The 14,178-nt window shown below is 42.4% G+C and overlaps 1 protein-coding gene across 1 annotated transcript in view; it reads right to left on the bottom strand.

Annotated features, from left to right (window-relative positions):
* Positions 1 to 14,178, bottom strand: part of Myo3b (myosin IIIB) — a 340,938-nt gene that overhangs the window by 320,583 nt on the left and 6,177 nt on the right. The window contains exons 6-9 of the mRNA XM_034495370.3: positions 13,790 to 13,924; positions 4,892 to 4,996; positions 4,601 to 4,700; positions 1,622 to 1,698 (exon numbers count right to left, since the gene is read on the bottom strand). Coding sequence (XP_034351261.3) covers positions 1,622 to 1,698; positions 4,601 to 4,700; positions 4,892 to 4,996; positions 13,790 to 13,924 — 417 coding nt within the window. The remainder of the gene's footprint in view (positions 1 to 1,621; positions 1,699 to 4,600; positions 4,701 to 4,891; positions 4,997 to 13,789; positions 13,925 to 14,178) is intronic.

Here is a 14,178-nt window from a genome sequence, read left to right as displayed (position 1 = left end):
GTGGGAGGGAAATCTATTGCTTACTACTGTTGAAGAATGAAGAAGTGAGGTAGGGGAAAGAAATTGAAAATGAACTTAGACAGATATATAATGTGATAGGAGGCTCTGCTCGCCGTCCAAAGGAACTATGAGCATCCACCCCTGCGGGATTCACCAGGTCCTTTTTTTTTTTTTTTTTTTTTTTTTTTTTTTTGGTTTTTCGAGACAGGGTTTCTCTGTGTAGCCCTGGCTGTCCTGGAACTCACTCTGTAGACCAGGCTGGCCTCGAACTCAGAAATCCGCCTGCCTCTACCTCCCAAGTGCTGGGATTAAAGGCGTGCGCCACCACTGCCCAGCTAAAATGTGTAGCCCAGGCTGTCCTCGAACTCCAGATCCTCCTGCCTCTGCCTCCTTCAGCAAATCCTACCAGTCTGCGCCGTACCAGGTCCTTATGAATGTGTAACCATGCCCAGCTCACAGAAAGTAACAGTTAGAAGCCAGAGGAGGTACTGTCCGCCAAGAGAGATCATGTGGACTGAAACAAAGCCATGTGGCAGTGGGTAGGGATCAGGTCAACACGTGGTATGTGGTACACCAGACCCAAAGAACCCGCACTTGTGTGCTGAGACATAATCGTGTGGTAAAATACAACTAACACACAATAGCCTGTCTCATTAAATGGCTGATTTGCAGGTCACTGGCTTTTTTTATGGGTCTATAAATATGTGACAAGAAGTTTAGATCTAGTACCATACTTTTAAACCTATTTAAGAAACTTTTAAATTAAGTAAATAATGTAATCTGTCAGCTTTTGCTTTCTGTTTAAAGTGGGTCTATTACCCAAATAAAAAGTGGAAGACCATATACAGTAGGGAACGTTGAAGAAAATTGCGTAGAGACTGGTATGAGCAGAAACTCAGGCTGTTATACAGAAGACTGGCCATGCACACAGAGTGGCAATGGAAAGCCATCTAGGGAGGCCTTGTGTCCTCTGATTTAAAGAATCCATTTGCTTTCTCCCAGAGAGCTGCTTTCAGGTGAAGGTCAGGGTGCTAGGAAATGCTGACCGGACAAGCCAGCTGCATGGGTGACTCACACACAGCTTATCCAGCTGGAAAGCTCCCCGACTTCTGCATGCCTCGTCTCTGTATTGAGGCCAGAACTAAATTAGGACCAAATCCTTTTCTATTGCAGAACGCTAACAACGTACACAGGAAAAGTTGCTATATACATGGTCGGAACAGCTAGAGAAACTGCATGCAGCTCTGTAGGCTGCTTGGAGCTAAAATGAGGGTCATCACCAAGCTATAGGTTATAGGCTGTTTATCTAGGAAAGGTAGCTGTTACTAATGTAGACAAGGGTTGGATGGACTTGCCAAGTCATGCCTCTGAAAGAAGGCTGCCTCTCCCAGAGGGTCACCTTTTCCTAAGGGCATGAAGACACGCTATGGGCTGGCTGTGACTTAGTCCTGATTCTCTGAGATTATGTCTTATCAATATCCCTCACCAATGAGGATTTTAGAGTTCTATAAGGATAAAGGATTTTCTCCCTGAAAACTGGAGAGAGCATATGTTTTGCCCGTAAAAAGACACAACATCAAGGCACTGCGCAAGTGCAAAGAACTAGATATTTCCTGCTTACCTCGGGAGCCATCCAGAATGGGGTCCCAACTGATGTGTTTCTCCGCAGCCTTGTGCTTGTAAGTTGAGCAGAGACACCTACGGGAAAAGGGTGTCAGAATTTACCGGTGAGCGTGAAATGCTAAATAGAGGTCCGCAATGTTTTCTATATAAGTTCCGATAGTAACTACTTTAGGTGTCATGGTCCCTGTCACAATTACTAACTGCTGCCATAGTGCTAAAGCAACCACAGAAAATGCATCAATGAATGAGTGTGTCCATACCCAAAAAAACCTTCATTTATGGATGCTGAAATCTGAATCAAGTATAATTTTCACATAATATATTCTTTTGAGGTTTTAGCAGTCATTAAAAAATATAAAAATTAGACAAAGCATGGCAGCACATGTCTGCAATCTGCGCATTTGGGATCTTGCTGAAGCAGGAGAATCAAGATTTAAAGTCCAGCCTGGGCTACATAATGAGTTTGAGGCCAGTCTGAGCTACAACAACATCTGGGCTACAATAACACAATTCTTAGATCACGAGCTACATAAAAACAGAAGGTGGGTCATATCTGTCCCATGAGCAATACATTGCTAACCTCTGGATGGAGTTTTGATCATTCTACCAAAATCATTAGAATTTCTGTTTCCTAATGAATATTCTCATCTATGTAAATGGAAATTTGGAATATAAAGAAAAACATCAACAACTATGATCAACCCAAAATATCTTCCTATTATGTTTTTCAATTATTTCAGACGATTGCTTTAATAAGTGCTTCACTTTATGGAGGAGGAAGATTGGCACGCATTATCTATAATAGAGCATCAGTGTATACACAGAAAGATTTCCATGCCTTATCTAGCCTACAAGACTAGAAACTTGGCAAGAAAGCATTGCTTCTGAAATGGAAAAAGAAATTGACAGCATCATTATCTAAAGCTCAGTGCTGAGGACCTGAATTTCAATATTATCCCAATGTCCTCCAGTGACCTCTCTTCTTTGTACCATCAAATAAAGTAGAAGTAAATGTAGGCTGGATGAATGGTTCAGAGGCTTACTTACTCGCCTTCCAGTTCAACAACGCCTTTCAGTAACAATGTATCTGCCACTTCTTTGAGTTTCAGTTTCTCAATCCTCAAATTAGGGGAAATAGCAACACTCATGTCTAACGTAAAAGTTCTTCTGAGACCAAATCCAAGAATAATCATGTCATGTACTTTATAAATGTAATGTATTTTTATACTAAGCAATAGTCTAGCACAGCCCTATAGAAAAATGAGGAATTTTTGTCATTATTGCAACTGAAAACAAGAACTCAGGTCTTAATACAGTGTGCTGCTTAGCTACGGACACACCCTAGAGACTATAGGGCCTGTGTGATGTGATGTGCAGAGAATCACAGGCTCGTTCCTGGGTTGGTAATTTGCATTCTCTTCCATAAAGATCCAGGAAGGGCTGCTGCCCCCCAGGTCCTACAGTTGAGACACTGACTCCGCTGTGTTGTCCTGACTGGTCTCAAACTCCTAGACTCAAGTGAGTCTCCCAACTCAGCCTTCCAAGTAGCTACAGGTCTCCACTTTGCCAAGTCCCCCATAACAATGTAGTAAACAAATCATTACACCTTTCTGGTTTTAGCTTCTAGAAATTTCTCTTACAGCAACTGGATATTCAAGAACTTTTTACTGAAAAGACTAAGAACATTTTCTCTCTCGAAGCTTGCAAAGCTGATACCTGGATAAGTTGGTTTTAAGTCCTACCTCGCCCTTCTAGACTATGTTCCTTCTGACATATTAAATACTCAGGGCCATGTGGAAAATGCGTTGCTACTCCAACACATTGCTACAGTCTGTCATTCCTTCTGTTGACAGAGGAGCACAGCCTTGGATAACTGGGTCCCCCTACCCTTTTCCTTGGTGAGCCTCTTAAAACACAGATCAACATACCTAAAGCAACTTCATTTTTAAAACTGATTTGTATTCTATGTGTAGCAATGTTTGGTCTATCTGTATGTATGTATATATGTATGTATGTATGTGTACCACACGCATGCAGGAGACCAAGTAGTTCAGAAGAAAGTATCATGTTCTTGGGAACTGAAGGTATAGACAGCTGTGAGCCTCCAGATAGGTTCTGGGAGCAACAGCATCTGTCCACTCCCAACTTCATTCATTCTTCAATAACTTCTCTTTCGCAAATCATTTGCTGACACATCCATATACCAAATTATTTCTTATGAATAAAAGAATGAATATTAAAAACCACCATCTTATTTTTACTCTGGTGATGTTGGGAACATTTAGAAGTGTTCTAAATGGTTTCTCATTATTTATAACAATAACCCAGAGGCAATAACTAATCTTAAACTTATTTAGATGAGTAAATCATTCTGTATGCCAAGAAAGAGAACTAAATGGTTTGTGGGTTTAGGACTGTCAAAGCAGAAGGTTGGGAGAAGAGTCCACATTCTCCAGCCTCAGGTAGTACTATCTGCATTTTCTGTTAATGTTTTCAGGTCAATCAGCATCGCATGTTGAAGCAATGGTCAGAATTTTACATCTCCCAGGCCCAGGGGACCAGTTTACCTTCTGTGCACTGCAAATAAGTATGCCCAAGGCTAGAGGAAGTCATTTAAAAGACCAAACTGCTTTCTCTTTTCATATGCAAAAGAGAGATGAAAAATGTAAATGACAGACAATTGCCCTGAGGTGGGAGACTCTCACAGAAAGCAAAAACCAAACAAAATCAAAAATACCATTTTCTGTCAAGTTTGTCTTTTGCAATACTTTTATTTTCTATTTTTAATAAAACTGCTTTGAAAGCTGAAAATAATTAGCAGAGAGCATCTGGAAAGCCCCCTACTCTTGGGCCCATTTGCCTGGAAAGTCCCTGAGCTTATGGTGCAGTAGAGAGCCCCAGTCTTCAGAGATTGCAATAAATTGTCCCCTTTGGCTAAAACTGCACACATCAAGAAAACAAATGACAGACTCATTACCAAAGTCAACGAGCTTAACTCCTCCTTCTGTCGTCAGAAGAATGTTATTCCCCTTCACATCTCGGTGGATGATTCGGTGATGGTGCAAATGCTGAAGGCCCTGCACGGTGTCCCAGCACCATTGCAGGACAGAGAGAGAAAGAGAGAAAGCAGAGCTATCAGCAAGTGGACCCAACAGCCCTGATCAAAGCACACACTAGTGATTCCATCCCAGAGTTGACTCACAGTTAATGTGCAACGAGGAGCCAAGCAGTGCACAAACCATCCCCTCTACACTATAGACATTCTTACCAAGAGAGCTCCATACAGAATGTAGGAGATCACAGCTTCGTCCAGCCGCTTGCCACACCTCAGGAGGCCCTTGACAAGCTCAGTGACAGAGCCCCCATTACACAGCTGGAGAGAAGGTGCAGGACAGAGAGGGAGCCAGAAAAGCCAAACAAAAAGAAAAGACAAATACATTTAGAAGAAAAAAAAAATCTACTGATCACTGACAATGTGTTAAATTTTCAGATCACAAAACTCCAGACTAAAACAGTTTGTAAATGTCTATTAGCCAACCAAATCAGGTTCTTTGTATATGTCTGTTCTTTGTTCAAAGTAATGATTTATGAGTAATGATTTATGTTGATACCAAAAGCCGACTTTTTAATTGCCAAGTTAAATATAAAAGCACAAGTTATTACTTAGAAATTTGAAAGAGAAAAAAAATGTATCTGTAACCATGGTAACTTACTGGATACTTTTCACTTTATGTCTTTAAAAACAACATACATTTGAAGATGGAAAAAAAAAAAAAAAACTGAAGAGGCAAAATGAATGCCCTTGATACATATGCCCAGGGGGTTCAGGGATAAACCATTCTAATTGCAGAAGCCAATGTTTGTTAGCTACAAGCCACCTTAAATCAAGGCCTCTATGGGCAGCATAATATATACCCGTACATTTTTCTGGGGAACAAACTTAGAGCTAACTTCAGATGCCAGCAGCTATCCTTGAGCTTATGTAAAAACCCTTCTTTAGAGACTAGGGCTCCCTATGGTGCTTTCTCTGAAATAAGAGTCAACTAGTGAGTTGGGGGATGCTCCCCTGCCTGAATGCACTGGCTTTCTTACATAATGAAACCCGAGGAAGCACAGATAAGCAGCTATACTAAAAGAGACTGCAACACAGTAAGATCTATTCAACTCTAGTTATAAATAACTGCACCATCTAGTGAAGGATGAGCCTATGGGTACTATCCCTCCTATATGATTGGCAGATTATTTTTTTAAAAAATTTTTTATTGGCTATTTTATTTATTTACAATACAATCCCCTTTCCCCATTTCCCCTCCCTAGAACCCCCATCCCCATCCCCCTCATCCTTTATGCTTTTATACCATTTTAATTACATGTATGTATTAAGGTCAGTTCTAGGTTGAGATTCTAGCAATACAATAGATGCAAATAGTCAAGGAACAAGCAAGACAATAAACACAAATAGTCAAAGAAAAAGCAAGGCATTAAACCTAATTATGTGAACACTCCCATGATCACCGTTTCTAAGGTCTTATCAGGATGACCAGAGTATCTGAGCCTACTTCCCTGTCCTAGCGCAAGGTCATTTTCATGTCTGAAGCCTACTTCTTTGTTCTAGCCTAAAATTTAGAGTCCTGTCTGAAATTACTTCTTTGTTCTAGCCTAATATTTAGATTTCTATCTGAAATTACTTCTTTGTTCTAGCCTAATATTTATATTCCTACCTAAAATTACTTCTTGGTTCTAGCCTAATGTCCAATTCCTGCCTAAAGCCTACTTCCTTGTCATTGGCCAATGTCATATTCCTGCCAAACAGCCCATTTCCTTATCCTTGGCCAATGTCAGATTCTTGCAAAGCAGCCCCAAAGGCTCTCTGTCTCTCCCCCTTTTTTATTTCATTAACAAGACTGAGCCTGTCTTAGGTCGTTCTAACAAGAATGCCTTCCTTACCCATCATGGAATATGCATTATCAAAAGCAATGCACTTATGTCTTAGGTTGGTAAGGCTCTGTGCAAAATCTTACCCATCCTTGGCTTGCCAGCCTGTTAATTTAATAACTCTGTCTGGGGTTCCATTTTCAGGTTCGAGCCATGTACTTTGGCTGGATTGGCAGATTTTTTACAGTACAATCAAACAGCTTGGAGTGAAATGTCAATGTTTTTAACATTCAAGTTGCTCATAAGTATGTGACTAAAACATTAATAGAAAATCATGAAATCTTTAAAATTAGCACAAAATTACTATCAGAAAATATTTTTGCAGAGACCCTCAAAGCAATAAAATGTTTAAAGACTATGATGACCCTTTGGGCTTGATACTATATTAAGTGACCTTGAGGTCAGCAGCCTGTCAATATCAAGTTGAACTGGTCACTCAATCCCATTGGCTCTCAAATGTTGTATTTCAATATTCTATTTTCCTATAGTTAGATGTGGAATGTCCCCCAATGCTTATCCATTAAAAAATTCTCCTCCAGGGTGGCACTATTAGGAGAGGCTATGGGCCTTTTGGAAGAAGGGCCTTGTGGAAAGTCCTAGGTTCTTGGGGTGTACTTCCCATCAAATGAGTGGTACGAACTACTAGATGAGCTGTTCATTATACCCAAGTTCCATTGCCATCAGTACTCCTACCAGAGGCTCAAACCACAGGTTTTGCTAGCCATATACTGGAACCTCTGAAACTCTAAGCTAGCATTTTCTCTTTATGACTTAATTATGTCAGGTATTTGTCACAGTGGTGAATGTCCAATGGCTCCAAACTCTTGGTTTCTAGCTGTGTGTTACAGGACCCTAAAAGGACAAATAACATTCAGTGTTCATTTTTTTGCTCCCAGTGGCTGCAATTAGACTGTTTATCACCTGTCAATCATAGGATGGCACAGTCTCCAGCCTCAGAGGGCTCTTTGCCCAGAAATGAGCACATAAGTAACTTTATATGCACTGTGGAGAGAGGATGTGTCCAGGGAATAGGGTGAATTCTGTTGAGGGAGGATGAAAAGGAATAGTCTGAGACATTTTTCCATTGGAGATAGAATTTCAGATGCAAGTCTGAAAGGCAAATGAGTTTGGAGTAGGATGTGGAAGAACATCTGGAACAAAGGAGCTAGAGATATCCTGTGTAAAGAAATGGAACATGAAAGAATTCTAAGCACTCTGCTGCTCTTGGGCAAAGAGAGGTGGGAAGGGGGCCAGAGAATGGGCATTATCATTCTATACTGTGTTTAGTTCAATACTATGACTTCATGATGTAAGGACCACGAGTGGCTCTAGAGAAGCTTTAAACAGGAGGTCTTCAGGTTTACATTCTAGAAAGATAATTTTGGCAGCAGATTGTCAGAGGAACCAAGGACAGCAGCATCATACACAGGCTATTATCCATCAGAAATTATGAGAACATCTCTGGGAAAGGGGCTGAAGAGATAGCTCAATTTGGTGCCTTAGGCAAGGTTACTGTTGCTGTGATGAAACTCCATGACCAAAGCAACTTGGGGAGCAAAGGGTTTGTTTGACTTATGTTTCTACATCACTGTTCATCACTGTAGGAAGTCAGGGCAGGAACTCTAACAGGGAAGGGATCTGGAGGCAAAGCTGATGCAGAGGCCATAGAAGGATGCTGCTTACTGGATTGCTCCTCATGACTTGCTCAGCCTGCTTTCTTATAGAACCCAGGCTGACCAACCAGCTCAGGGTTGGCACCACCCATAACCAATGGGACCCATCTCCCTACCAATAACTAATTAAGAAAATGTTCTATAGGCATGTCTACAACCAAATCTTATAGAGGTTTTTTTCTCAGCTAAGGCTCCTTTCTCTATGTTGACTCTAGCTTCTGTCAAGTTAGCATAAAACTAGCCAGCATAGTTGGTAAAGTTCTTGTCATGCAAGCATGAGGGCCTAGGTTCTAGTTGGCATCACCCACATTAAAAGCCAGGTGGCAGTTAGTGCCTGTGACCCCAGCATTGGGGAGATCAGAGGCAAGTGGATCCCTAGAGCTTTCTGGCTATACAATCTTCCTGAGCTGGTGAGCTCTGGGTTCAGTAAGAGATCCTGTCTGAAAGAATAAGATAAAGAGCTACTGAGAAATATATTGACTTCTAACTTCCAAACACAAGTGAACACACATGCACACATGCACACACATGAACCGAGGCTCACATATATATCACACACACAAGCAGCAGCAGCAACCAAGGGAGTCGGGGCCCAGAGTCAAGTCATGAATTGCCTAGAAAATAGAATCAAAATGGGTTTCTCAGCACCTCTATGTGGAAGGTAAAGACACAGTCCATGGATACAAGAAGATAAAAGAAAGTGCCTGGAAAGCTCTCTGAGAGCACATCTGGTTGCAAAGCCTGACAGCAGGTCCATCAGGACTACTCCCCATCTGGGTTCGCACACCAGGGGTACATATGCTTTGTCCTATTGGAGGGAAATGCTGAAATCCTACCAAGAAGACATTCAAATGCTGGGTGTGGACCCAAACTGATGCGATGCTAGAAATTTCCCCCTGAAGACTCTTGAGTTTCTTCCCTTCCCAACCAACTTTTGACAAGGACATCTTCAGCATGTTTCATTAAAGGAGCAAATTTGGAAGCTTTCTTCATCACTTCAGAACTTAGGAAGGGATTAAAGGTAGCTATTTGTCAGCGGGATCAAAACTCAGCTGTGAATTTAGAAAAAACAAAACCCTAAGAGGTCTTACTCAGCCTATGCCTTTTGTTCAGTAAATGTCAGAGTTAAGAGCTGTCTAAATTTTCAGAGTTCACAGAAATGTAATTAAACTGTTCAGGATACCTCAAAGGAAGCTGTCCTGTGAAGCTGATAAGCCCACTGGCAAGGTTTTAAAAGGGGCAGCCTGTGGGGTACAGAAAAAGACGGTGGTAACTTAGGTATGAAAGCTATATACTGACAAAAGTCAATGTTGAGTGAAATGGGTTGAGCCATTTAAAAAAAAAAACAAAAACAAAAAATATATTCAAATGCATCAAATGAAATAATCCCCTTAGAGTTGTCAAAGGCACCTGAGTCTCCTGCCCCTGCCCTGAGGGTTGGCATGAAAGCCTGTCCTTCCCACACACTCTGCCAACCGTCAGATTCAAATATGGAGGTGTCTCTCCAGCCCACAGTTCCTCCCTATTCCCTCAGGAAACAAAGCAGCCAGATGCACCTAGAATTTAATGAGCGTTTTGCTGCAAACTAAGAAAAAACAGAAAAATGTCATTTGCCTTTCTCGTCTCATTTTCAAAACATCACTGAATATTGACTCAATCACAGCGTGTGCATTTGTCAGGACAGTCATAACTTCAAGCAATAAAATGTTCCTTGCTCAGTAAGCCATTCACTTTCCTCTGTATTATTAAGGAATGGTCCAGACAACACAGTCGCCAGACCTCTGTTCTAGCCTCACCTCCAACTGTCAAGCATCTCCTATACGGTGGTGTTGACTTGACTCAGTGAGGTGGCAGAATGAAGGGGAATTTTTGTGCAGTGCCTTGCGATCAGTCTTTTAAGGCTGTCAGGCTCTACAAAAGCATAGAGTCAAAAAATGGCATAGCATTGTGTCTGCCTCTTGGTAGCCCAAAACAGCTCAGTTTTCCACTCAAGTTGGGACAGAACATCTTGATTTTGCTGAATACCAGGTCAAGTTTCCGGCTCACAACTACACAAATGAAAGCCATGTCCCTTGGGGCCCAGAAGCTCCATGTTCAACAGAGATGGTCAGTCCTTGAGAAGTGTTTGGAGGCTTCCAACTCCCATCTCAGTGGTGGTTGGTTACTCCAACCAGCTGTTTCTTAATTCTCTTGTACTGAACACAGAGGGCATGAGTCCGCAGATGCTGCTCTGCCTTTCAAAGTTCTTCCCTTGTCCTGTCAGAAGTTTGCTGTCTTCCTTGACTGTATTCTAAAATTTCTAGAGCTGTTACAGCTTTCAGTGCTTAGGACAAACATCAGCCCGCCAACCCCTCTTCCCCATCAGACCCTTATCCTCGACTTGTATAAACCCAATTCATGCCACAGTGTGTCACTGGGTGAAGCTGGCTTGCTCTCTAACACTTCCGGTGACATTTGGGACTAGACTGGACTTCTAAGGCCTGAATAAAAGCAAGAGCTCACTAGAATATATGCTCTCCCAGCCTTCCCTCTCCCTCCCCCTCCCTTCCTTTCTTCTTCCTCTCTCTTGCTTTGGTTCTGAACTTACACTTTGATCTCTAGGCAGGGCAGGGGAAGAGATTATTTTTAAAGCCAATTATTTAAGTTAATTTAAAGGCAAAGTTTTTTTCTTTCTTTCTTTTACTTTGATTTTTTTTCTTTGCAGCCTTTTTCATGGTACTCTAAACGATTTTTCAAAAGTTGAGCATTTGGTTCATGCTGAAATGATTAGTTTCTTACCTGTCAAGGTTTTTGTCCTAAAAGGAGCAGAGGAAAGTGTGCCTTAGTGTGTATTAGATACCATTTCCAAGTGCCATGCTGCTCTCAGAGGTCTAATTTCTTATCATGTCTTATTCGGGTAAGAGAAAATGGGACTTATGGATTTCTTTTTTTTTAATTTAATATTTACTTAAAACAAATGCACACTGCCCAGCACACCATGAAGTGTATTCTCTTCGTGCCCTCTTAATGCAGTAGGTGTCTACCATGAAGGGAGTTTTGTTTGCTTTCGACTAACAAATTGGTAATGAATCTCAGAGCTGACGTTTTTACTTGCTTTTGTTTTCAGAGCCGTGATGATCTGAGGAACTTATTAATAACCTTTTCCTACCCTCTAAAATTACTCCATGAAATAGCTCCTCTCTGGCCCCCTCATCGCATCCAGCAGGCAGAGAGCAAAGGCAATATAAATTTAATCTCAGTGTAACGGACAAGGAGAACAACACTAAACACGTCATAAGTATAGTGATTGTGAGTCTTGCAAGGCAGACCTTTAAAAGCCACAGGCAGAGCAGAACCGTGAGGTACACCACAGCCTGCCGTCATCCATCCTGTGAGTAGGCAGGGGTGCTGCCATGCCAGTCAGTGTCCCCAAAGATCATGTGCTCACAGGCTGACCACCAGCACGTGGTGCTATTGGTGGTGAGTGGCCCTTTTAGTGTATAAGGCCCAGTGGGAGGAAGTTAAGTCATTGATGGGGATGCTGGGATGCTGGTCTCTCTTTTTGCTCTCTATTTTGTTTCCAAGCCACCATGAGGTGGACCATTTCCTCTTTGGTCTGTGCCCATCATGATGTACCCTACCTCTTCACAGGCCCCAAAGCCAACTGATCAGAGGATTGGAAACTCTCTAACCATGAGCCAAAGAGGCATTTCCTTTTTAAAGTTGATTTACCTCAGGCATTTTGTTATAGTGATGGAAAGCTGACTGGTACACATTGTTCAAGTCTGCCACGGTCATGGGAGCGTGCTACTCCCCTCTCTGGCCCTCTGGCCATCGGTAGACTACCAAGAGACTGAAGTTAAAGAGAGCTGGGCACTTCTGCCACTGTTAGAAGTCTATCCTTGTGTTTCTAGGAGACTTGTGGAGGCACTGGTCACATCCAGCTACCCAGCAGCCTGCTATAGACAACCCATGCTGGGACACAGAAGGTGACATTCCATGCTACCAGCTTTGGCAGAACCATCAAAATGATAAATGTCAGTATATTGTATGCTGAGGGATAAGTCACCCAGTGTCTCTTGAGTGGCTTCGTTACCTGTCCCCTGGTCAATGGGAAATAGCAAGAGAGTATTTGGCTGGGGAATATCAGCACAAGGCTCAGGTCTCAGTCTGGTTCCTCACTATTCACAGCTTCACTAGCTGTCCGGAGAACACCTGAGGTGCTGTGTCTGCCATCTCACCTCATCAGGAAGAACATCGGCGCATAAGCACCTTCGGCACGAGCAGCTTCCTGCTAGCCGAGCAGCACACTGAGCAGACCCTTGACAAGCCAAGCCGCAGAGAGTTCCTGAGAGGGGTCAATTCCTTTTGTCTGAACACGAAGATGTCTGGGGTGGGGTTAGATGTACCGAGAAGGGAATGAATAAAAGTGGGATTCATTGGCCACTGCACTTCCGTGATTAAGCTACAAGGAGGGACAGAGCTGTTACAGAGCTAAAGATGACGACAACCAGAGCCTTCAGACGCGATGCTGTTCCTCAACAAGGCATCAGTGCTGAACAGCTTTTCAGCAAGATAAAACCCTAACTTTCTCAGGGAAGGGGTGAAGGGGAGGCTAGATGGTTAATGAAACCCAAAAGATGATGGAAGAATACATGGATGATTTAATATAACAATTAACATCTCAAAGACGATTCATAAAAATAAAAAAAAAAAACCCTACATTGAGAGATTGTGTGAGAAAGACAGCTAATATGACAGAAATATTGAGACAACCTTCCTCCCACGGTTGCCATGGCAACAAACACATAGTGTGCCATTCTCAGACTTTCTCAGATTCAGGAAGACTGGGACAAGGTGTCTGTATGTGTCCTTATGCTCCTGTTATGCCCCTGCATCATTCTGGCGACCCAGGCAGGGAGGTATGAGCTGATTAGGAGGGGCTAGGTCCAAGACAAATCAGGGGGTCCGATGAGAATGAAGCAAATGACCAGTCCGACTGTCCTTGTTATCTTAAGTCTCAATTTAGGGGACTCAGTCCTCCGCACCCAGATGACATTCATTCCCATTAATAAAGGGGAGAAAAATGGGACAACTGTGTACACATTGTGTTCTCTTTGCATCCCCTCTGTAGAGTAGATGCTGCTGGGAGAGGCTACTGTCTCCTCTTCCCAGGTACTTTTCACTAGGAATTGCCCCCTCCTCTATAGGAGACTTGGTTTTCAGGAGCCCACAAACATGAATAGGCAAATAATGACGCAGGGCAACAGCATCATGGGCAGAGTTCAGAAAGGGACTGTACTAAGTTGGAACATGAGCTCTGTGACATGTTTCCAGTTTATAGAACAAAATAACATTTTCCAGTTGGATTCCTAGGTAGACTCTGTGGTAGAAGAAAAGATGATTACATTTTTTATTTTCCCAAAGCATAGAAACAATAAACCCGATTCACACCTTGCTGTAAGCACTGCAGTGTTTCACGTCTCTTCAGGTATCGGGCACTAAGGAGGAATGGACTCCTCCAACCTGTACCTGCAAACGCTCTTCCAACCCACAGCTCCCGGACGGGAGCCTCTTACCTCCAGAACCAGCCACAGCTGTCCTCCCACACAACGATCAGCTTTGTAAAACATCCCATAAAACTTTACAACGTTGGGATGGCTGGGGAGAAACTGCAGAATGTTGTACTCGGCCTCGATCTCCTCATCCATGTCCTAAACAGAGTTTAGAAAATATTTGTTTGGTTAAGTGTAGTGTGAGAGAAAAGGCACAAATAGAACAATGTGCTCAAGCCACCAATTAGTAAAGCATGCTGATTATGAGTTTGAGGTTTGTTTTTGTTTTTTGGTTTTTTTTTTTAAACACAATCTCACTGCATAGCCCATGATGACCTCAGAGTCACAGTGCATCCAATGACGACCTCCAGCCCCAAATCCCCCAGGCCTGTAACTTTCAAGGGCTTAAATTA

This window comes from Arvicanthis niloticus, chromosome 2 (assembly GCF_011762505.2).
Source record: "Arvicanthis niloticus isolate mArvNil1 chromosome 2, mArvNil1.pat.X, whole genome shotgun sequence".
In the NCBI taxonomy this organism is placed as follows: domain Eukaryota; kingdom Metazoa; phylum Chordata; class Mammalia; order Rodentia; family Muridae; genus Arvicanthis; species Arvicanthis niloticus.
Note: the sequence above shows the minus strand (reverse complement) of the source record. Positions and strands in the feature narration are given on the sequence as shown.